Consider the following 24,824-nt stretch of genomic DNA (forward strand, 5'->3'; position numbering starts at 1 on the left):
AAAACCTGATATGCGGAGTTCAGTCTGTTCTTATTGTTTTGGGCTTCAAATGCCTTAAGCTCACATTAAGCGCTTTATTAAAACTGATAAAACGGTTCTGTGTCAGGCCTCCTTTTTCCGTTAGACGCTTTGATGGTAGAAACATTCCTCCAGGAGTGTCCAACTCCAGGCCTTGAGGTCCGGCAGGTTTTAGATGTGTCCTTGATCCAGCACAGCTGATTTAAATGGCTCAACGACCTCTTCAACATGTCTTGAAGTTCTCCAGAGACCTGGTAAGTTTTCTGTTTAATGAAAGTTACATCCTGTTAATCTCATTTGTGGTTACTTTGTGTCTGTGCCGCTCCAAATGTTTCCACCTGCGTCTCGTTTTGCAGTCCCTCCTGAGTGTGGAGCTGTGGTCTTTGCTCTACTTCAGATCATCTGTTTGTTGCCTCCTTGACTTTAAGCTTGCAGCCTTGTGTAGCTCCTCTGTCACAGTGCTCCCTTAGTGTTTATCACAGCCTGTGTTTAGTCTCTGTGGGCTGTTCTTGTGTTCCTCGTTTCTTGTCGAGTCACCCTCGCCTCCGTGTTCGTTCATCTCCTGCGTCTTCTTGTCAAGTGCCTGTCTTCTGTTTCCTGTTTTATTTTGATAGTTCCTTGTCCTGTGTTCGTTTTGCTCCCGCTCTCGTCTGGTCAGATTAGTCCCAGCTGTGTTTCCCTCGTGTTTCCTAGTCCCTCATTACTCCCTTGTGTATTTAAACCCTGTGTTTTCCTCTGTCCGTTGTCGCGTCGTACTCCCTCTTTGCTGTGTGTTTCCTCCATGCGCATAGTTATTTCTAGTTCCTTGTTTTAGGTTTTGTTTAAATCTAGTATTGTGTCCAGCAATAAAGCTTCTGTTTTCAGTTAACCTCGCGTGTTTGCGTCCTACATCCTGCCTGCTTATCAAAGCTAATCGTGACACTCTCCTTCTGTTCTTCTCATCTGTTCTATTTGTGAGTTGATTGAAGTTACTTCTACAGTCTCAAAGTGTTTGATGTACCCACGGTGTAGATTTCACCCACAAACATAAATGAACCTGCAGTGTGATTTGAAAGATGGAACAAGGCTGAAGAAATGAGACGTCAGTGTTCATGCGTGGCCATAAAAGGAAGCAAACGGTCTGCATCACCCTCACAGTTTGACCCTACGCCGTAAACTGAGAAATCTGACTCTTTGTTGCTCCTCAGTAACTGTGATTGGTCTGTTTGGCCGTAACATATTGTAAACGGTAGATTACAAATTAATTATTATTGACATTATTTGTTTAATTGTTGTAATTGTTCGTAGCTTCTTAACAATGTAATGTTGGTGTAAGGGGGAGGAGCTAAACTGAGTCCAGGAAGAACACTGTGGAGCTGGAAATGAGGTAAGCGTTCACAGGTAATTTCATAGTTTCCTGAAGTTAATAAAAACAATATGATGTCCGGGAACCAGCTGACTTCTGTGGAATGTGTTTTCTTATTGAGCTGGTAGGACAGGTTCACCTGGTGTCCGTTTAAGAGGACGAGTGACAGCTGCTGGCACAACAATAAAGATGAGCCATCAAAGTGTGGCAGAGTAAAAATGCTCTTGTCGCTCACCGAGCTTATCACCACACATGCGCGTCTGCGTAACGCCAGCAAATAGGCATGCAAACCTTCCTTTACAGGTAAATGTCTGGAGAGGTTGTGAGTCACTGCCAGCTAAAAGTTTAAAGGTCACAGAAGTCGTTCAGCAGCGTCACACAAGATTCATCTATGGCTGCTTTACATACCTCACAGCTGCTCCTGGGTTTGTGAGGACGGTGAATCACACGTCACTCTTTGATTTCATTTTGAAAACATTTCTTATTTTTTCTTTTGTTCTTTTTCTAAGCAAACTGAAAGTTCAGTGAATTTATTGAGGAAATAATCACATTTATTCCTCGTTACAAGGAACTCGATCCCAGAGTTACCAGCATCTCGTGTAAGGTTCAGTCCACAGAGACGCACTCTTGGTTTCCATCTGTTTGTTTTAATGGACTCTTTAATCCTGTGTACTTTCAAAATTCAAATTGTTACTTTTTTTTCCAACATTCAGATTTTCTCAGAATTTGAAGTTTTTTGTTAAAACTGATTTCTGTGGAAGAACTTCACCAAGTCATCATCCTACTGACTCAAATGAACGAGCAGCCACGTGGCCTGATGCGCGTTAAAGGAGGTTTGATTAAAGTTGCTCAATTTTATACGTTTATTTTTTTTGTTTTTCTGACAGCTTTTTCTTATTTTCAGTCACTTTTTGTTTACCTGATATAATTGTTTCTATATTCATTTTGTTTTTTTGCAACTGTTGCTTTAATTGTTGTGTTTCCAATTTTTTATGAACTTGTGTTTCAAAACAAACAAATAACCTTGAACGTTGAGTTGGCGTGTGGATAAAAGGAAATGTTTTTGGAAATTAGATTTTCGTTTTCTTTTTTCATGTGATAACTTTTCGTATCTTCAATCAGCACAATAAAGAAGAAAAACCTGACTGCTGATTCACGAACGTATCACTAATAAAGATACTGTACTCGTGAAAATGTGTTGATGTGTGCTTTATGTTACTGGAAGCCAGTCCTTCCACTTCCTCTGCTGCTCGGCTGGTAATGTTTGTCACATCGTTCCATTTTTTTTTTTTTCCCTATTTAGCTGCCGAGGCCGGTGCCGACCTCTCAGCGCCTGTGACTCAGTGGTTTCAGCCTAACGTTCATAAAACATGTGAGCCTCCAACTTGTTTCCATTATGATTTCTGGACATTACTGTGACTCAGGCACAGCGACTTCCCTGCTGACTCACCTGAGTCATGAGGTGACTGTGTGTAAACAGGTGCGTCTAACGAGAGTTTTGTTTCCGATGGCAAAAATTCATAATTTCTTACTTTTTAAAAAATAAGTGACAGGAAGGTGATGTGTTGATCCGCGCGATGAACCCATCCAGCACACAGAGGGTTCGTCTGCTCGTCTGACCTTTGCACTGACCTTTGTCTGATGTGAAGCTCAGACCAAAGGTCAGCTTTGAGCTTATAATAAAGAGGTCAAGAAAACATCAAAAACTCAGTCTTAACTTGACATAATTTGACTGAACGTCTGAATGAGCTCAAAGAGAAGATAAAGTTTGGAACTCAGGTTTGAACAGAGCTCCTTCTGTTGCACTGAAACCGGGCTGTGGCCTACTTTCACGGCCTGCAGGCAGAGTGCCAGCTTCAGGTTTATGACTGAGCCGCCTCACACTGCGGTTAATACATCTTTTCTCTCCAGGCTAACCTGTCGGCCCAGTTTGGCTTTTTTCTCCACCTGTCTCATGACCTGGACAGACTGCATGCAAATCAGCCAGTGTTAGTCTGTACAAAGCAGCAGCGTATTTACTTATTCAAATGGTGCAGAGAGATGATGTCAAACAGAACCTCGGGCCTCACGCTGATGTTTGGTTTGAGTATCTTCACCTCCTAGTTGGGCAAACATGAAGTCACGGGGGCCTTCCTCACGGATGTTTACGTCCAGTCGCGGATACAGACTGAGTCATTTGTGCAGGTGGTTGTAAAAGCTTTCTTTCTTCTCTGTGATAAAGAAACGTGAGCGCACAGCGACTGTTTGACCCCATTATGGCAGAAAAATACGCTTTTATTAAACCTGATCCATTCATCATTTCATGTCCCGTTGCCCAGGGGAGCAGAGTCACAGGTGAGCCCTCATTGTGCTCCGACGTCCTGACAGGAACTCGCTTCGTTTCAGAAATCACATACCTGATGAATTTTCTAAAGAGAAACACGGTATGCAAACACTGCTGCTCACTTCTCTGGAAATACGTAAAGTTATAATGAAACTAAAGTTATTGTGTCAGCTTTCAGTTTGCTCTGTCACGTCTCTCAATCCTTCCTCACACAGGTATTTTTTTATTTTTAGAGCACCCTCAAAACAAAGGATAAAATGATGAAACGAGTCATTAAAATGAGATCAAATTTACTCCAGAATGTTCAATGAAAGTATAAAAATAATGCAAAACTCTGTTAAATGACACAAAGCAACAATACAGAGATGGAAAGCAACAACAAAGAGTCTCAGAACAACAAAGTAGGAGATGCAGATCACATCACAGAGAAGCAGAGCATCAACCTTCAATTCAATTCAATTCAATTCAATTCAAATTTTCATGAAACAACAAAAAAACAACACAAAGATCGCACATTTAGAAAAACACAGAAACGCTCATAATGAAAACTGTAAAAGATAAACAACAAAGTAACAAAAATGAGCAAAATTACACAAAAAACTACCAACAAAATCACAGAATCAGATTTGAAATGACTAAAAAGATAAATGATGTAGACCAGCAGCATTAAAGTGAAGTGTTTGATTCCTCCTCTGCTGTTTTCAGTGAAATCATGAAAAATCACATCAGATAACATATAGATGCCATCTTCACATGTTCAAAGATGATTGTGCCTTTGTTAAGACACAAAGCTCCTATAAGGGATGTGAGGACGCAGCTACCTGGGTACCAGGTGTGTTTATAATCACAAACTGTAGTCAAAAGATGGATGTAGCCTGTCAGAATGAATAAAATGACGTCTCCTTTCCTGCCTCCTTTCCTGCAGGTAATTCGCTTTAATTTCTGATGAATTTTTCAAAAGTAACACGATACCCAAAGACTGCCGCTCAGTTCTCTGGAAGGACCGTGACCTTCTAGAGAAATCATTTCCTTGTTCTCAACTTTTTGTTTCTTTTGTTACATCTGTCAATCTTTCTCCACACAACACATTTTCTATTTGTTTTTAACAACTTAAAAATGTTTGTAATGGGGAATGAAATCACAGGAATGATTGTGCTTAAAAACCAAAATGACTTCAAAGGGTTAAATAAAATCTTAAAACTTTATAACCAAATCACAGGGAAAAGAAGAGTCATTTAAAATAAGGATTAGTTCCTTGCAACACCCACAGAAACGGAACAGCTGCACAATTAATAACAAAATCTCCACAAAATGACAGAAATGTCCTCAAAATGACATAAAGCAACTGCAGATCACTTGGAGTGACTGTAAAAAACATGTTCTAGTGATTCTATACATGCATTTTATTTATTTTTTTGTTATGACTGAAATAAAATAGAAAGAGGCTTCGAAATAACTGCTTCTAAAAGGACAAACACAATCCACAGGTGGGGTTCAGGGACTCCAGTTAGCTGAGCTGAAACCTAGCACACAGCTAGCAGCTAAGGCCACCTGTCAGTTAAAGAGGCCACGCCCCTTTATAACACTTAAAAACTGTTGTTTTGAAGGGGGCGTTATCTGCAGAGCCCAAACTGTTTGTGCATCTGGCTGTAAACATGTTTATTTCTGCTGTAAATGTGTAACATGGGGACTGACTCACTGCTGGAGCCTCTGCTGGACGTCAGAGGAACTGCAGCTTTGGGTACTTGAGGCTTTCATCCTATCAGTTTGTGCATACATCGTGCTGTAAAGCAGCGGTCCCCAACCCCCGGGCCTTGGACCAGTACTGGTCCGTGAGTCGTTTGGTACCGGGCCGCGAGAGTTGAGGCTCAGGTGTGAAATGTTTGGTTTTCAGGGTTTTTATCGGTTTTCAGCGTTATTTTGTTATCGTTTTTATCGTTAACTCGGTTTTCCTGGGTCTTTTCACGTGTGTTATGAATAAATCTTCTTTTTTTCGGTACCGGTACTAGTTTTATTTTGTTGTATTTATCCGCGACACCTTAAAGGCCGGTCCGTGAAAATATTGCTGGGCACAAACCAGTCCATGGCGCAAAAAAGGTTGGAGACCGCTGCTGTAAAGTACACATAATCAGACCGATGCCCTCCCGTAAATCATCACGTCATGTTTATTGTGCACTCTGCAGAAGGTAAAAGTCTGCAGGGACCTGTGTGAGCTTTCAGGTGAATTGGAGTTTCAGCTTTCATGCAGCAGCTACCTGAGCTGGAGTCTCAGGGGAGCGTTTTCCATTTCACACATCAGTTGTGAGACTGAGAGAAAACAATATTTCCTCTAAGAGGTGTGCACTTCCCACACCAGAGGATGAAGCTTTCCACTGTGAAGGAAATCAACTGGCTGCTGGGAAACTTTATTTAAACTCCTGCTAACAAAAAGAAGCTAAAGCCACATCACAGGGACAAAATTAGGGAAATGTCCCCTTCAAAATAAAAGCACAGAAACGCAATATATAAGCGCTCAAAGTGAATTCAATGTGGATTGAAACTGAGATCCAACCATCCGAGCATTATTCCAACTGTTTAAATATGTGTTTCAACTTTTATATCAAATAGCATTTCACTTTTTATATGACTTTTAGCTTTATTTCAGAAGATTTATGTCCACTGTAAGACTGATATATCACTTTTTAATGTTACTTTTATCCATAAATTTTAGCTCATGTGAATCTTTTTAGACTTTTTTCCTCATTTATCTTTTATATCAATCACTTTTAGGTTTTCTATCATTTATTGCGGTTATCTGTTATAACAGATTTTTCCCATATACATCATATATGTAGCTCTGTCCCATTATATTGATACATTTAAGATGATATCAATGAGAAAAAGTTTTTTTTCATTATTGCTTTGGTCTGTATGTCAATTTATATCACATCTTTTTATTTTAACATTTATTTTCAAATGTTTGTTGTAGCTGTGTTTCAGTGTAATCGTTTTCACGCGTATATATATTACTGTTTTGTTAATTTACTAAACTACTTATTTGCAGCGCTCTCTCGCTCTCTCTCTCCCGCTTTCTCTTGGAGCTTTATTTTGAAAGTCCTCTCAAAGGGGTGGGTTACCTATTGTGAGTCGGTTGGCTTGACAACGGGAATGATGGGAGGTGCTTGTCCACGTCCGAGATCGGGGACGGGACAGGTAGAGCCAGGTGAACAGAAGCTGCACACCTGACACTGACACACACACACACTTTGTCTCTCTCACACACACACGGACACACACGGGCTGAGGGAGAGGAGGCGGCCGTTGCGCTGAAGAGGCTCTTGGGACTTCACATCCTGCTCAGCGCACCGGGAACCAGAGAAGGGGGGACCATTAGGAGCGTCAGGGCGCAGCAGACACAGCAGCTGCTGCGGGCTCGGACTGTTCAGAGAAGGACTGAACTGCGCCTTTAACTCCCAGGACTCTGTGAGTGATTAAGCGGAGGGCTGCTCCTGCCGGGGCGGATTACTGCCCGCTGTGGTCTCACATAATCCGCACTTTGGGATTTTCTTCAATGTTCTCGGAGCAGAGCAGCAGGTAGTTCCTGCCCCGACCTCCCCGCGCACCTTATTTCTCTATTCAAATCCCGGGGGAGGGGGGGTCAGAGACCCGGTGTACCCGCCTAATCCCGCACCTGCTGACCGCAGCAGCACCATGATCAGCTCCGAGGGCCTGAGGCCGGCCTCTAACGGCAGGAAGCCGCTGGGCAAGCTCGCCACCCGCCTGGAGGAGGTGAAGAACCCGTGGCGGCAGGGCTCCACGCTGGAGCTGAGCCACAACGAGGCGGCCCGGCTGGCCACGGACGCACTGCTGGAGCACGGGGAGAAGGAGTACCGCAAGGTGCTGACCGAGGAGCGGGAGGTGAACTTCCTCTCCCCGCTGGAGATCCACTACATCACGCAGCATGCGGCCAGCAAGACGTGCGGCGGCTCCGACAGCAACGGCGTAGGGCCCGGGGACCGGGACTTCGGGGACGGGGACGCCGTGTCCGAGCTAACTTCTGGAACTTACTTCCCCATGATGTCCGACGAGGAGCCGCCGATGCTGGAGCTCGGCTGGCCGGACACACCGACGAGATACGGACCGTCGGAGACTCAGATCTACTTCCAGAGAGACAAAAGCCACAACATCAAAGACCTCATCAGGTCCCTGATCAACAAGGCCAAGAAGGTAAGAGCGCTCTGAGGGACCGGAAACAGAATCATCTCTGTCTGCGATCTTTTATTAAACAGCCTGAAACAGGAGGCCGCTTTGCATCGATTAGTCGATTATTCCTGAAAGCAGCCAGCAGCTGATCGGTCAGTCACGGCAGAGCAGAGGTCAAAGCTCAGACTGTATTATTGATGAGTGTGTGCTTTGTTCTCACAGTGGTCTGAATATTTGTGCTCTTATAGTCTCCCACAGTCCAGTCACACATCTGTAAACTCGGATTATTTATTCTTATTCTTTAGAGAAAAGCTGGAAATGATTTTGTCTCAAAATCTGCATTTTTCAGACTGAAAGCTGCAGCTGGACCAGGAGAGTTTATCCTGGTGACCTTTGACATAAGTCACAGAAACAAAGCAGCAGCTTTCTCGTTGGGGTTCATAACACACTGTGAAAAAGCTTCTTATAAATAAAGTCCAACCAAGTTCTCAGCAGTCACGTTGTGTCCACCTCAAACCTGTGAAAACATCAGACAGGACAAAATAAAAGCTTCAGATGTGGAGAGCTGGAAACATATTCAAGTGTAAACTATGTGCAAAATGATTTTTTTTTAAAGCTGAGTTACTGCAGCTAAATGTTTAGTGTGATCCAAAGCATGTCGCTCTCTGCATGTTAGACCAGTTTGTGGCGCACTGTGTAAACACAGTCGTCTGTCAGCAGCTGGGATCAGTGACCTCACTCTGTGTGTGGAGCAGCTCTGCGCTCAAAGACATATTCTGCCCATTATTACTCCCAGTGTAGCGCTGTCTGTAAGCCTGAGCTGTGCTGCACGTTTCAGGCTGATCAGAGCAGCTTTAAGTGCTGCGCACAGACGGAGTCAACACAAGTGCTACGTGCCAATAATGCGACCAGTGAAACGGCTTCAAAGAGATGATAACAAAGAAGGAAATGAAGCCTGAATACAGTCAAATGAACAAAGGGAAATCATTATAACTGACTAAAGTCAGGCTGAATTTCCTCTTGAAGCTGAGATTAGATCAAACGTTACAGTCGCTGCTCAACACGGTAATAACACTGAGGCTGAGACGCTGCTGTTGACACGTCGTTTGGCAGCTGAAGTCGAGAAATGGAAAAAATCTTTGCACTTTTGTCCATTTTTGTCCTTTTAATGATGACGCACGAGTGTGGAGGCTCGAAACCAGGACAAAGTCTTCATTTGGAGTAACAGAGGTGCAGCTCACCGCGTGGATCCGTCCCTGGAGCATTTTTCACCCGGCTTGCTTACAAACAGCGCGAGCAGGCCGGGGCCCGCCCGCCATCTTTGATCTCTTCTTATCAGCTTGTGAGCTCGAGGCCGGCTGCTCGAGGTCCAGGGAGCAGAGGGCTGGCTGTCACACTGCCCGCTGTTTAGGAACAAACCCCCGAGCTCTCTCTCACACACACACACACACACACACACACACACACACACACACACACACACACACACTGCGGTGTAGTTTCCATCTTTTGTGTCTGTTTAACATTTGCATCATTTTCTTCGTTCTCGCTGACTTTTAGTCTCTTTTAAAGTCGTCTTTTGTGTTTGAGGCATGTGAGACAGGTTTGTGTTACTCTTGAACCTTTGTGTTGGTCTGCAGTACTTTTCCTTGTCGAGTAGCTGTTTTTTATTCATTATGTAGCTTTTATAATCTTGGACTGACGCTGCAGCCTTTTTCTCCTTTTTTGTTTCTCTTGTCTCTTTGCAGATGGTGTGTGTGTGTGTGTGTGTGTGTGTGTGTGTGTGTGTGTGTGTGTGTGTGTGTGTGTGTGTGTGTGTGTGTGTGTGGTAGCAGGTTTCCATCGCTTAGTTTTGGCATCTGTTTGTTGGTATTTCTTCGTCTAGTGTAAAGCTTCTTTTTAAACAGAGACTCTGACCCCGCACGGCGCCCGCTGACCCCCCCGGCGCCCCCGACCTCTTTGCTGTATTCGTGACCTCCACAAAAACAACCACGAGGCGACAGATCAAAGACCCTTAAACCAAGTTTTCCGCCGCTTCTCAGACTTTCTGTAACTTTACATTCAGAGCGTTTTGCACGTCGTCTCCCGATCAGCGATCACGTAACAGTCAAATGAGAAGCTCCGTAGGTTTGTTGGCAGACAGTCGGGCACGCGCTGCGTGTGAGTCACTTCCTCCTCCTGTGTGTATAAATAGACGTGTTTAATGTGAGGCGTTTTTTTACATGAACCTGACCAGTCTGTGCGTCCGTGCAGGAGAAGCTGTTTTCTCTCAGACGCCGACCTCTTTCCCACACGTCTGTGCCGACTCAGCGGGTTTCAGATCAAATGACACTCTGGATGCATTTCGTCAGTTGGTTGATGCAGCAGACAAACAGCTGCTCTCAGAGCTGCACGTTTGTTCCTCCAACGGCTCTTTTCGCTTCATTTCAGCATATTAGGAGAGTAACTGAACTTTGACCTCCTTAATTTAGTGACAGATAAACCTAAATGCAAATGAAGTGAATCAGGACGCAGGCCTGGCTCAGAGTAAAACCATCCTGCAGCATCCGGCCTGCAGGTGAGCAGCGCAGCAGTCTTCATTATTAATTTAAGTTAAAGCAGAGTGTGCAGTGGCCCCGGGGCCCGGACCCCCGGAGTCCCTCTGTTTCAATGACAGCAGCTCATTAAAGGCAGATGCATGTGTTCAGCTGGGTCAGATAAAAGTCATTACCAGTTTTACTAACGATTTACTACCAGTCAAACATTGTAATCTCATTACATCACCTTACAAACAAAATATCATAATATTGCAAAACTTAAGGTATGATAATACTATTACATAAGCTTACAGTGAATTCTTCAGACACAATCTAACTCAAACTGGAGTTAAATGGATTATTGATTAGTTGATCAGCTGATACAAATAGGATTATCTACAGGTTTTTGTGATTATTGCACCTTCTGACAAGATCTGGAGCTTTTCTTTGTCCCACATAAAATAAAATAAATCAAATGTCTTGGATTTTAAAGATATCTGAAGATGTGAGAGATTATTTTTATTCATTTACTTTAAAAGATTCATAAATGTTTTTAAATAGCTAAAAAATGAAAATGTCACGGTGCAGCCTTAATGCAAACCCATCCTGCTGCAGGTTTTCATCCTTGGGCTCTGTTACAGCAGCTTTGCATGATTCTCAGTATGAAATAAGCCTCGTGTATCTTAGTCTGGGCCTTTGTGCAGCCTGAAACGAGCTGTTTTAGCTCCTCCCACTTTAACACCATCAGTGGGCCTGAGCAGCACGGCTTTACCCCGGGGACACAGAACAGGTTAATCCAGCTGTGGAGACTCTGTGAAGCTGCAATTATCTTTTCATAGGTCATAAATCTGTGAGCTCTACTCAAATCTGCACGTTGTTTTAATAAAAGTGCTCTTCTGAGAAATTCAGTTTTTCCAAGAACGCTTTTTACTTCCTGTATTTAAATGGAATTTTTTTTATTGTTTAGATCAAAAAATGTCAGAAAATTCTGAAGCTGTGCGTCAGATACCCAGAGCCCCCCGACAGTGTTTGGTTTTGCTCAAACAGCAGTCAATGAAACACCTCCAGTGGGCTCAAAGCAGTAAACAAACAGCAGTTTGTCCCTGTTGACTTCAGAGAGTTGTCCTTTGCTCCACAGCTGAGCAGACTTGGCCTGCATAAAGAAATAATTCTAACGTCAGTAATCAGCAGAGAAATTTCATGATGATGGCCCACGAGTGAAAATGTTAACCCCGCTCACCTTTAGCGTCTCTCACAGGTCACTCACTCAGCTGACCTGATTTCCTCAGATATAGCATTGAGGGTTGTAACTGTGAATGACCTTTGACCTCCAGTTTTAGCCTGAGGAACAGATTAAAACCTGAGCCTGATTATCTCGGGCTAAATAGAATAGAATAGAATAGAATTCAACTTTATTGTCATTGCACATGCACAGGTACAGGGCAACGAAATGCAGTTTGCATCCATCCAGAAGTGCTTTAGTGATATAGATATATTACAATATATATTAGCAATAATATAGATATGTGAGTATATTACAGAAATGGGTCTATTATGGTATGTTATAATGTACACGGTATGAAGTATGTTGTGAATATTCTATAACTAAGTATGTAAAGGCTGTAGTGAGTACAAGCTATGTACAGGATATGAACAGGATATAAATATGAAAAACTATACAGAATATGAAATAAATAACTTTACAGAATCTGAGATATACAGCTATACAGAAATGGGAACTATGCAAGTTGTAAACAGTTGTAGGATTAAAGATTATCGAATGTACAGAATGATTATTTACACAGAGCTATACAGTAGTGCAGTTAAGATAAGTGAGGGTGTAGATAGTTTCTACGGAGGCTATATAAAGTGCTAGTGGTTGTCAGTCCATGTTATTATTGTGTGTTAAACCTACAAACTAAGGCCAGGTGTAGCTTTGCATGACCCGACCTGAAACGAGCTATTTCAGTCAACTTCAGTCTGATTGGCTGCCCCTCGAAGATCTGAACAGCAGGAGGGTGGGGCTTCGGTACCTGAGATGACCATATTAGGGATATCCCCTCCCAGAGTGTGTGCAGAGTGCAGGCTTGTATCACATGGATAACTTGAACATATGTTGACCTCTGAAACTTTTAGGAGATAAATGACATGAAAAACAAAAAGCAGCATGAGGCAGTTAAATTACAGGTCATGGAGTGTAACAGACTTAAAAACTTAAACAAATGACCTCAAATCTGCTTAGAAACAGTAAAAAATCAGTCATCATGTTTTCTTTAAGACCCCAGTAATCGACTGGTACACAGCACAAACAGAAGCTGACTTTTAAACAGATCTACACGTTTGCGTTTCAGTCGGGTTTATCTCGGGTTTCATCCACAAGCTGAATTTCAGAATTTTAAGCTGAAAAATACATGACAGGAAAGATCTGGATCCAGGATTTTACTCAGAGGAGAAGCACCGAAAACGAAGGTCATTGCAGCCTGTGACCGGAGCAGGGACGTCCCCGAGAGAGAAGTCAGGCTTTATTTCAAGTTTAACTCGACTGATGAAGCTGCAGTGCGTCAGTTAATTGTTTTCTGATAATTTCTTCACTTTGCTCCAGTTTCTAACCTATTAAACCCTCACAGTTTGGCCTATATTCTGGAGTTTCTAACTTATACAACATCCAGAGTCAGTAAAGACAGCTCAGTGACTGAGAGGCCGAGCTGAACAAAGGTCGGCTTTATGGATCAGAGACGACAGGAGAGTTTTCAAGAGACAGTGAAATCTTAAACCTGAGAGGAAATAACCGTAAACCTGCTCTGTGCGTGGAAACTCAGATCACAGGAACAAGAACAAAGTTCAGTCAGCAGCTTCTGAAACACCTTTGGTCCTGAGCGGTGAGGGTCAGGGTGATCCTCGCAGATTCATAAAGAGGCTCGTGAAATGTCCACTAAACACTTTGTGCTAACGTCTGGCTTTCCTGCAGGTGATTGCCGTGGTGATGGACGTGTTCACGGACGTGGACCTGCTCTGCGACCTCATGGAGGCGTCCAACAAGCGCAGAGTCCCCGTCTACATCCTGCTGGACGAGAAGAACCTCGGACACTTCACAGGCATGTGCTCCGCGCTGGATATTCAGAACTCTCACCTCAGTGTAAGTACAGCACACAGCAGCACTGACTGCAGGGCCGCGAGGGGCAAGCATGAGCGACGCCCTCAGGCGCTCATATTAAACAGGAGAAAGTGAACTGACTGCACGTAATCCCCAGAGCTCGGGCCTCGCAGTTTTTTCCATTCCTGACTCTGCAGGATGTCATAGAAAGAAAACATCCCAAATATGGTCATTTCAGGCACAGCTGAGAAGCCCCGCCCACCTACTGTAGAAATCTTCCATTTATTTGTAGCAACCAGTTAGAATAAAGCTGTTTTAAAGGAGGCGGAGCCAGAGCAGCTTATTTCAAAGATGGGGCACACCAAAGGCCGACATTAGAGTCTTAAAGAGAATAACAATGAGACTGAACCTGTAAGAAGTCCCATTAGAAGCTGGAATTATTCATCCGCTTTTTGCCAGTTAATGTATTTATCATTGAAATAGTGAAAAAAAGACGTAAAATCTCTTACATCTCAAAGTGACGACTTTGTCGGTCAGATGTGATGAAGTCGGTGTTCTTGCTTGTTCTGCTGGTTCGTCTGTAAAGAGTCGAAACTTTTTCCATGTTTGAGAAACGAGATTTCAGGTCAAATTAAAAGTTTTATGGTCTTTACAAGAACAACAGCTTATTGTTTCTGGATCCATGAAATTGCTGTTTATAATTTCATCTTCCTCGTGTGTGTGTGTGTGTGTGTGTGTGTGTGTGTGTGTGTGTGTGTGTGTGTGTGTGTGCAGAACATGCGTGTTCGCAGCGTTTGTGGCGACACGTACTGCACCAAGAGCGGCAAGAAATTCACCGGACAAGTCCTGGAGAAGTTCATGATCATCGACTGTGACGAGGTCATCGCCGGATCCTACAGGTGAGGAACATGCGCGCGCACACACACACACACACACACACAAACACAAACACAAACACACACACACACACACACACACAGTCCTTAAAAGATGAACCAAATACAAATCTTGCTCTTCGAATGAAGATCGTCTTCCTCCTGCAGTTGACATATTTCCTGTTCCTCAGTCTTTCTTTGAGCGCACACAGTCAGTGCATCAAGCTGCTTTAAGGATATTCTCTGTAACATGTGGGACTGCAGCACTTTCCTTAGAAGAAGTGAAGTTAAAGCTGAAACGCTCGGCTCAGGGTTCCAAGACTTAACTAACCCGTGTGTCATGTCACTGTAGCCGCGTCCATCTTTTATCTTCACTGTATGCGACTGAGGGACAGAGGGATAAAACGGTCGGTCATTCTTAGGCTCGGAGAGAAGCAGAAGTTTGGACGTCTTACTGAACTAAATAAAGGCAAACAGCAGCACCGCGGCAGCTGCGATGGTCTTATACCCGTGTAATGTTGCTTTGCTTTTACTTGGCTGTAGTAAAAAGGTAAAAACTGTAGCAGGAATAAAATGCAAACATAAAAACGTGTCTAATGTCAGCTGAGCCGAGCGGGCCGTTCTCCTTTTAGCAGCCTCGCACCGACTTTGCATCCAGCAGCAGATTACAGCAGGAAGCTGGCGGAGCTCGGACGGCGTGATGGGTTTGTCTGATCGGATAAGCAGCGTGACAAAGCTCGCGTTGTGCAGCTGAGCAACTGTAGGCCACGAGCTGCTGTGGGAATACCTGAGTAATACCTGTAATTACATCGACACACTCAGCAGGTGGGTAAGGATGAGAGCTGCAGGCACCAGCAGAGACCTCATTGATGCTTCTTTTTTTAAACTGCTGAAAAAGATCATTATTTACTAGATTGTGATGCTTTTCATCAGTCAGGCCTACCGTCCATAGGAGCAGAGCCACGGGGCGGCCACGGCCAGCCCTATAACCACTCGCAAAGAGGCAGGACCATTTAGGAGATGCAAATGTTTGATGAGCGCATCGTCTCTCCACGCACGCTCACAAACGGCCGTGCGCTCGTCAGCCTTGATAGCAACAACCTGGAGTGCTAGAATAAAACTGTCGCCCTGCAGATGAGCCTGATATAAGCTGCTTATTTCATTTACCTGTCAGTTATAATCTCTCGCAGGGCTTTATTTATTTATATATATATACTGTATATCCTATATATATCCTGACTCTTAGTGGGGTTTGAAACATAGATGACTACAGCAGCACTGAGGTGTGAGCAGCTCTAGCAGCAGAATTTAGTGTTTCATCTTGAAAAAGGGCTTAAAACGTGTTTGGAAAGTTTCAAAGCAGAAATTTAGTGTGAATTCTGCTGTCGCTTACTCATCCGCAGCTCAGACGGAGCACCATGTTTTTTTTTTTAGCAGTTTTTGTTTTATTCATGTTGCACTGAGTCTGTAAATCTCGGGACTCGTCTTCCTTAAAGGGATTAAACCACAAAATTTAAATGGTTAAATTCTTGTAGACGACTCGGACTGTTTAAGTCTCAAGGAAAAGACTACAAGTCCCTGTGATGTGCTTCAAAGTGTGTGTGTGTGTGTGTGTTGCTGTAATATAGCCGTGAAGCTGGTGGACAGTTTGTGCTGTAAAATTCTGGTGATTTTAACGACTTTGTGTCACGCAGCTGCACGGTGCTCGTAAAACTCTGGGACAAATTTATATTGAGTTAACTTTGCAGACAGCTGCTGATTGTACGGAGCTAGTTAAGGCTTTTTTTGGACTCGTTGTTTAGGTCATAGTTCCTGTACACAGGTATGTATACATCATGGCACACACTGCAGTCACCTTAAAGCCTCTCCTATTATCTGTGCTGAGCTTTAAGGTCTTTGTTCCCTGCATCTAATCTTAAAGGCAGCGCCACAGTGAAGTCTGGGGAAACACGCTGTCCAAAGGACGAAGTCGGGATTGATCCTTTCTGAACACCGTACTCCATTTTCCTGTAGATTTCTACGTAGTCAGCTCAACATTCATAGTTTGCAAAACATACTTGAGTGGAAATATTTTCATACTCGTTCTTTAACCTTAGTCACCTGTTTCAGGTGTGTCGCCTTCATTCATTCACTCGCACACTCGTCTCCTTCTCTATGTTTTCACCTCTGCCCTGCTCTGCTTCTTGTTTCATTAAATTGATTCTGTTTTGTCTTTTACATTCAAAGGAACTCTAATTTTGCAACACACAGTGTTGTTTTGGGAGGATTAAGTGTTGCTTCAGGTATGTAGCAGGTAAGAGGGCGGAGTCCCGCAGGCTGACAGGCTTCTAATTCCATTGCTGATTGTGGAATGAAGGGTGAGGTCACCCCCTCTGCTACACCTACTACAAACTTTATCACTTCAATATTGGATCAAATAAAAGTAACTTGATTCCTGGGAAGCGCCGAGCCTGTAGCTGTAAAACTGATTAGCTTGTTTGAGAACCAAATATCAACACAGATTACCGGATATTATGCAGAGAATATCTGAATCTGCTAATCTCAAAGAATATATAACATTTGCAGTAAATCGTTTAAAGCTAAAACGAGACCGTGATGTCCTAAGCATCAACAGAAACCAGTATATTTCAAAGGGCAAGTAAGGCAACCAGTAAAGAGCAACACAATAGAGATCCACAGCAACCAGCAAAAAAACTATGCAAATATTACCAAAAAGACCCCAACACAGCAATCTCAGAGGCAACCACCCAACAACGGCCAATCAGACAACAGAAACACACTAGCTCCAGTCTACTTTATGGTCCTCAGAAGTAGTATTTGTTTATGAAGCTATAAATGGGGGTAAAGTCCTGTGAAGCACGTTCAGGCTGAATGCTTTCAGTATAGACATTTATCACCTGAACAGCTAACAGGTGCACTGTCACAAAGGCTTTAAGTGCTCCAGGAAGCTGCAGGTAACTGGAAACAGTTCATCTTAAACGGCTGAGCATCCTAACGCGACCTCATTTACAGTTCTATGACTTGTTTGTTAATTAAACCACAACTTTAATGATCTGAACCGGAAGACAGTAAAATTACCATTTATGTGTATCGGGTGTTTAGATAATGAAGGTGTGCTCTGAGCTGTTCTTCTTCAGAACTAATCAGGAATTCAGATGAATCATATCAAACATAGCTGAGCACTGAGTGGTTTAGTGCTGAGGAACGCCGTCCTGCAGGTTCCTCTGAGGTTGTCTTGCTTTGTTCTCACACAGTCAAGTCTGTAATGGCTTGATTACAATCAGAAAAGAATCGGTTTCGTAAATCTGTAAATTTCCTTTTAAGTTTCCATGAGTATTAAAGTTCTTTGTGTTGCTTTGAAGATGCCAGTGAATCAGTTAAACTATGAATTACACCTGCTCTGATATCATTGAGATGCTGTCCGGTTCACATTTGTGCAAATCAGAATCAAATCTGCCAACTGGCCTGAGATCAGATATTACAGGGACAAACTTAGCTGGCACTTTGTTCTTCAACCAAACACTCTGCTGTCATTTAAATACACAATACAAAGTCTAGTAATGTATTACAGGTTCTGTTTATGGAGATGAAACAGATGCAGACTCTGTGTCATTAACTTGTGTCTGTAGAAGTACGAGGTGTCCTTGAAAACGAGTCCTTCTGCAGGGTTTAAATGTGCACGAATGCTAGTTTGGCTAAAGTAGCAAATATGCGATTAGCTAAATGGCTAACAACAAAACCAAGGCCCCTGCTGTTAGCAGCTCAGACCGGTCAGAGTGTATGTTAGTAATGCTGGCTCTAACATGAGTATTATTGTTAAACAATATGCTGTTTAAAGCTTGTTTAAACAAACATGTATCATGATGGTTGGTGTTGATGAGGGTGTGCTGGTGCTCGGCTAACGCACCATCCATCCACCCACTCACCCTGCTTTGTGTATCTGTAAACAGCTGGTACATTTTGTGACTTGTTAATGAAAAGGTGTCGAACATCTTAATCTTTTAGTTGTAGAAACTTTGTAATGTGGCTAAAACTCAGACGTCTGTGTGGTCGTCTAATGCTGAACCTTTGTCTCGCCTGCACATAAATGCAGTAAAGTGTCTGCTGCTCAGTTAGACGCCTTCGGTGTTCGTGCACCTCGCGTCCACCTCTCGCCAGCTGATAAACTGATGAGTCATTGCACTGACTCATCATCATCCAGGAAATAGTTAACACTCACTGCAGGGCTGTTTATCAGCTGGAGGTGGAGGGAGATAATTTACACAGACACAGCTGAGAGGTACCGAGTCTCAGCCTCAGTTTGTGTTTCATAATTTTGAGATTTCATGCACATGATGGCAGAAAAACCTGTCACACATGACAAACATCAAGCCTCGATCTATTCAGGCTCTTATCCAGAACTGCTTTCACTTTCTGATTTTTATCTGCGTGAACTCATTGTACTTGAAATGCCACCTGGTAATCGGCAGCTGCACCGAGTGTGATTTGATCTTTTACATAACTGATGCATCAAATACTGCTAAATGCTGCTGAGCGAGGTTCAAATCAGAACTTTGACAAATCCATCTCAGCTGCTGCCGTCCAGCACCTGCAGAGAGGCGACTGCACCTAAAATTCACTTTGGCCTTTCTGTCTTTAAACACATATAGTTCAATAATTATTGTTATATACTTATTACTTAAACACACATTAATGCATTTATAGTAAGTTCCCTTTGAGTACCAGTCAGTGCCTCTGTCAGTGCGATTGCCATCACCAGTGTGTGAATGTGTGGATGACTGAATGCAGTGTAAAGCAGTTTGGGGTCCATAGGGACTAAGTAAAGCGCTATACAAATACAGGCCATTTACCAGATCAGCAGTAAAATAGTTCAAGTCCAAAAGTTCATAAAGGTCTCAGGAAAAAAATCCAAAACTTGAGTTAAGTTGCATTCGGCAGATCTTCCATTCAGGGTCATCTTCTCAGGCACATCTGGATTTTTCAGCTTGGTTGCTATTTTTCGATCCCTCAGAGGAGGACAGGTTATGTCCCTTTGTTCTCATGCTTCTGCGATGGCTGCCGGTCAAAATGCCGATCGCTCGACCTGATTTTCATTCATCGGATGTGAAGGAAGTTTATGGGGAAGAGTGTGGTTCTATTTCAATAGCTCATCCATCTCACACCTTGTACTCTGTTATGTATGCTTAAATCCAAAAAACAGAGGAGGCAGATGTCTGACTCTAACCTTTGACCTCTTCTCTCCAGTTTCACCTGGTTGTCGGCTCAGGTGCACAGCAACATGGTGATGCATTTCTCGGGGCGCATCGCTGACAGCTTTGACCGAGAGTTTCGCTGTTTGTACGCCGACTCCCAGATCATCGACTGTTTCTACAACCCGGAGGAGGACGGGATGCCGTACTACCCACCGTACCCTCCCATGATTGCCCCCGGCCTGGCTCTGGGGCTCAGCCCAGGCCACGGGCTGGATCTACTGTCTGAAAGGTAAGAAGGTATTCGCTGTAAGGGGAGACGCTTTCATTCTGATTACTGTCAAGGTTTTAGTTTTTTCCGAGTTTCATCAGAAGCTTTTTTCCTGAGTTAATTATGTGAATGACAGCTGCCGCAAAAACTCTTTGAAACTTGATTTATGTGACATCATGATGGAAATATAATCTCTCTATGAAATCAACAGAACTTCAGTGTGCCACTTTTAACTTTTCTTCTTCCACAGGCAGCGGGACAGGGGGTGCTCCGAAAACTCTAGCAGCCAATCGAGTAACAGCATCTCCAGTGTGAAGGCTGCACCTGGAATGTCCTCAAACACGGTCTACAAGGTCACGCAAAGTCATGATAAGGAGGCTGCAGCTGGCTCCCACCTGAGCCCTGAAAGAAGAGGACTGAGCGACCGATCGGGAGGACAGACCCCTACACCAGGAGGGCGAAGCTCTGCTAATGGGGGAATCAATTTCGCCCCAATTCCCGATCGCCCGCCACCGGCCTACGGTCAAGCGATGGGTATCGAGTGGAACAAACCCAACACAGCAGATGTCTTGCGGGGAAATATTGGTGGAACCTCTACCAAGTTTCAGGGTTTGGGGCTGTACGATCACAAACAAGATCTCTTCCCCTCCTCAATACCCTCCCCAGTCAATGACACCAAACCGCCGCCTAAGCAGAGGCTCCCCAGCGGGATGTTCAACAAGCTTTCAGATTACTTCCTGTCATCCAACTCTAAAGACAGGGACGCCTACAACTTCCGGAGGACTCCGTCTCCTCACGGCTCACCCTGGGGAGGACCGGACCTTTCTCCAACTGAGCCGGAGAGTCAGCAGAGTCCACCGCCGCCGCTTTCTCCGGTCGGTATAATAAGCCGGAAGGACCAGAAACGAATGACGCTGGGCCACAGCAAGCTGGACCTGGTGAACCAATACAACAAGATGAAGCCCAAGCAAGTGTACAGCCGCTTTGAGCTCAAGGGCACGAATTAGACTGGAACCATCAGAGAGGTTGTGACTCCGGAACATTCATCTGGTATCTTATATTACAAAGAAAAGACTCTGAGATCTTGGAAATTGCTCAAGTTTGGTCTTCAGACCTCAGCCCTACAGGAAACTAAGACTCTTGAGGAGCCATTTTGGCTCTGCGTGGTTTCCCGTTTATCAAACGAGAGGTTTTTGGCTTTTTTTGAGGTCATAGTTTACCAAACAAATCACACTTTTACTAAATCTGCACTTCATGATTCAACTACAGTCACTACCTGAGTAAATATGTTCTCATAGGTGAAATAGGTTTTAAAGATAAGCCACTGACTGTTTGCTGACACGTGAAAACCATCGAAATGTGAATTTTTGCCTTCAACACTCCAGAGGCTTTCATGTGGGCATTTCTTTACATTTTTATACTCGGCGACATTCCTGAGCAACAGTTTGAATTCTTCCTTTGGGTAAACTTAGGATTCTGCAGTTATTGTTCTTTTTTTAAGATTATGATAATATTTGTAATAACAGGGCTGAAGAATTGTTTCCTCCACAGAGATTTTTCTCGCCTTTAGTGAACGTTTATGCTACATTCAGATGGAAACTAACGTTTATCTGACTGGATCCCAGCCTGGGGCTCAGCTCTCAATATGGTGACGGTTTAAAAAAAGATCATTGACAGTAATACTGCTGAAATTCTGCAGTTTAATACGATCACATTGTTGGGTTTCATGTTGTGACGCGACTTCCACAGTTCTTATTGGAGAAGTTTGAATCTGAGGTGATTTTTTGTTTCATTTCTTTTTGTTCTCATTAAGTAAATGAAGGGATCAGTGAGTCACCCACCAAACAAAGACTTTTATTCTGACAGTCGACTGTTTCTGCTCTGTAAACAAGTCATGCCATGTGCTACCACTAAGTAAAACATAAGATTTTTTATTATGGGAAAAATTAAAATCTCTCAAAATATTCAGTTTGCACTGTTAAAGCGATGACAATGAGAATCTTTAAGAAGATTAAAGATAACATATCATTATTGTTTAATCATGACTATAAGTGAAACAATCATTCAATCAAAATAATGATGATTAATCAATTTGAACTCTACAGTTTATTCCAACAAGCCCAAACCTGGAAATACGCAGCCTGACAGAAATCTCACATCCAGTCACAAACAGTAAAGTGAAGTTTAGTAACCTTTGCTCCTGGGAATACGACAACACGTGCCTTGATCATCCTGCCTTAAGGTTTGCAGTCACATTTGCGACAGCCTGTCTCCAGCGGCCTCGGTTAGTCTCGGTCACAGTTTTACTTTCGTTGTTCGGCACAGGGAGCGATCTGTGCTGTGAATAGTAGAAGCAACGCCAGGATGTTTCGTGGTGCTCGTCATGTTCTGGGAAAGTCGGGTCGTAGGGCATTTTGTTTACGTCGGATGAGACGATCTGTGTCGAGAATCTACATTTATGTTCCTCAGCTTTCCTCGTAACGGAGGCTCGTTCCTCCCGCTGCACAGTTTTACAGCAAGCTTGTAGATTTGTATATAAATGATTAATTATTATGCTCTTCATCACTCTGCACCGCAGTGATTCCTCCTCAGTGGAGCAGCAGATGAGGACGTAAAATCACTCTAAGCAATAAGGATTGATACCGATCAATAGTTCTGATGTGTGTCTTTTGTTTACTGCTCATTCAGTGGGCGCCTTCTGTTTTTATTTGCCCCCAAATCAGCTGGACATTTGATTTATTTGTATATGTTTTCCCATGTAATGTACATTATACTGTATATACATGAAGTTGGGTCATTGTTAAGAAAAACACTCTTCGACTTTATTTTTACAGATTACTGGAGAATGTGAACTTGAAGTTAATTTTGTGTGTTTAAGTTGTTTTTAATTTGTAAGATGAACAAAATTTAATAAAAACATGAAGGTAAAGTTGAGTTCAGTGTTCATTTTTCCATAAAACCGAGTAAAATGATTCCTGCCTGTATTTCATTTAAGAATGTTTTGTGGAAACATCACTATAATACGGGAGAAACAGCAGGACAGCCAACTTATTAACTAATATTGGTTAAAGAACAAACATTTTGACTAAATATGCATCAATTCAATTTCCCTTGATTGTCTGAACTTTCCTTCAGACCTGAAGATTATTTGTCCAAATGTGATGGTGAGACCCTGGAGGGTGCTTGGAAAAGCATCGTTTTACTTCCTCCCTGATGTCATGTTTCACAAAGAATCAGTCATTTCGGGGTTGCAGGGATGTTGCCAGTCACGTCAGCTAAGCCGATGAGCTCATACGTGCATTGTCCAACTGGTTGCTGAAGGTTGCTGAAGTTGGTGTCTTCCATGCAATTTACGGGCAATCGGCACTGGCAACCAAAGTAACTGCAACAAGGTTTTTGGTGCAGCAACCTCCAGCAACCACTCACCAGCTGAATAATAAACACATTTCCCTAGCAACCAGTGGTTACCATGGAGTCACTGACTGGTCTCTAGGCCTGTGTGATTGAGGCATAAACTGCTTCAGGTGCATACCTGCTGCTGCCTCTGCAAGCTGCTTGTCAACCATACCTCCACCCATACTCCTCCTTTCATACTGTTCATGTTACTTCTGATTTAATCAGTGTCACGTCTGTTGTTATCATCCATGCTCTGTTCTTTGAGTGGCGAAGGGTGTCATGAAAAATATTCTCCAGCAGCCCTTTGAGTGCAGACAAAGAGTAAACAATGTCCTCAGACGATGGAGTTGGAATGATGTTCCTGTACTTCCACAGGAGTCCACCTTCAGCTCCCTAAAGATTGACTTTCTTGTGCACCATCGCTAAAACAAAAAATGAAATTATTCCGAGTATTCCTAAAAAATTGACAGCTTTTGAATGCTCCTTCTGTTGTAACTACAAACTATGAGTGGGTGACACCAGGAGCAGGTTGTGGTCTGTAGCAGGTCAGTGGAGGGAGAACGTTGCAGCCATGTTTAAATCTGTGTCCAAACATAGGCTTGGTGTTTCCCACTGGGCCTCAGCACTGAAGGTTTTCCTGTCAGGAAGTCCAGACGGGGCTCTGGGTCACAGGACGCAGCACGAACAATGTAAGTTAATAAAGCTTGCAGAGATATGTGAACAATGGATCATCCAAGAAATCTCTCCCAAAAGTCCCTAAACTGGAACACAAATCCATAATTCACGAGACAAACACCGAGACTAAAATATCTCTTTGTGTGCAGGAAACGAGCGCACGAGCCGCCGGGGTGCTGTAAAGCTAAACTAACATAAAGACAGTTTCATTTGTCACGCAGTCAAAGTTTGGGAGCATTAATGTAAAGGTGGAGATGTGAGCCGTTTCACACGCAGCTCTGGTTGTTACAGTCACAGGTGTACTCATGCTGGTTTGTTAGGGTTACTGCATGCCGGCTCACAGCCCAGACTTTGTTTTTTTTAACTGTCAGCTACACTTGATGAACTCGTGGGGTTAAAAACCTGCTCCGCAGCTCTCCTGCCAGCAGTGAAGTTTCTGTTTGGGCTTGTGTTCAGCTTTGTGTTAATACACAAACACTGTATGTGTGTTTTTATTATCAAAGGGATTTATGTGAGTGTGCAGGACTGTAACCTAAGGTTTATATTATTAACAGGTCAGAGTAACGCAAAAATAATGTAACAAGTAACAAATTACTTAATTACTCCCTGGAGAAAGTAACAGTAATTAGTTTTAAAAAGTAATTTATTTTTGAGTAAGAACCCCAAACACTGATAGAAAGCTGCTTTGATCCCTATAAATAATTTTCTCCTTCATAACAACTGAATGTTTGAACTCACCTGTTTAAATTGTACTCAGGCTTAAAGGTTGTGGCTGGGGGCGTGGTCTCTTTGACTGACAGGTGGCTGCTAGTGATGGGATTTCCGGCTCTTTTTAGAGATCCGGCTCTTTCGGTTCGGCTCACTAAAAAGAGCCGGCTCTTTCGGCTCCGAACCGGCTCTTCAGGTTGTTTTGTTGCTTTAATTAATTTATTATTAACAA

General features: G+C 43.2%; 1 protein-coding gene across 1 annotated transcript; it reads left to right on the plus strand.

Moving 5' to 3' along the window:
• Positions 1–6,901: 6,901 nt before the first annotated feature.
• fam83c (family with sequence similarity 83 member C) lies at positions 6,902–22,742 on the plus strand. The gene is made up of 5 exons (XM_026166548.2): positions 6,902–7,892; positions 13,353–13,520; positions 14,253–14,377; positions 19,598–19,834; positions 20,064–22,742. Exons 1-5 carry the CDS (start codon positions 7,377–7,379, stop codon positions 20,818–20,820), a joined length of 1,803 nt encoding a protein of 600 aa, XP_026022333.1. The 5' UTR covers positions 6,902–7,376; the 3' UTR covers positions 20,821–22,742.
• The last annotated feature ends 2,082 nt before the right edge of the window (positions 22,743–24,824 follow it).

The sequence above is a fragment of the Astatotilapia calliptera genome, chromosome 5, assembly GCF_964374335.1.
Source record: "Astatotilapia calliptera chromosome 5, fAstCal68.1, whole genome shotgun sequence".
Lineage (NCBI taxonomy): Eukaryota > Metazoa > Chordata > Actinopteri > Cichliformes > Cichlidae > Astatotilapia > Astatotilapia calliptera.

What these genes read in the sequence shown, in the direction of transcription:
- fam83c (XM_026166548.2), top strand. Translation starts at nt 7,377, where the DNA reads ATGATCAGCTCCGAGGGCCTGAGGCCGGCCTCTAACGGCAGGAAGCCG. An exon ending in TGATCAACAAGGCCAAGAAG is followed by an intron (nt 7,893 to 13,352) that starts GTAAGAGCGCTC and finishes GCTTTCCTGCAG; the next exon opens with GTGATTGCCGTGGTGATGGA. An exon ending in GTCATCGCCGGATCCTACAG is followed by an intron (nt 14,378 to 19,597) that starts GTGAGGAACATG and finishes TCTTCTCTCCAG; the next exon opens with TTTCACCTGGTTGTCGGCTC.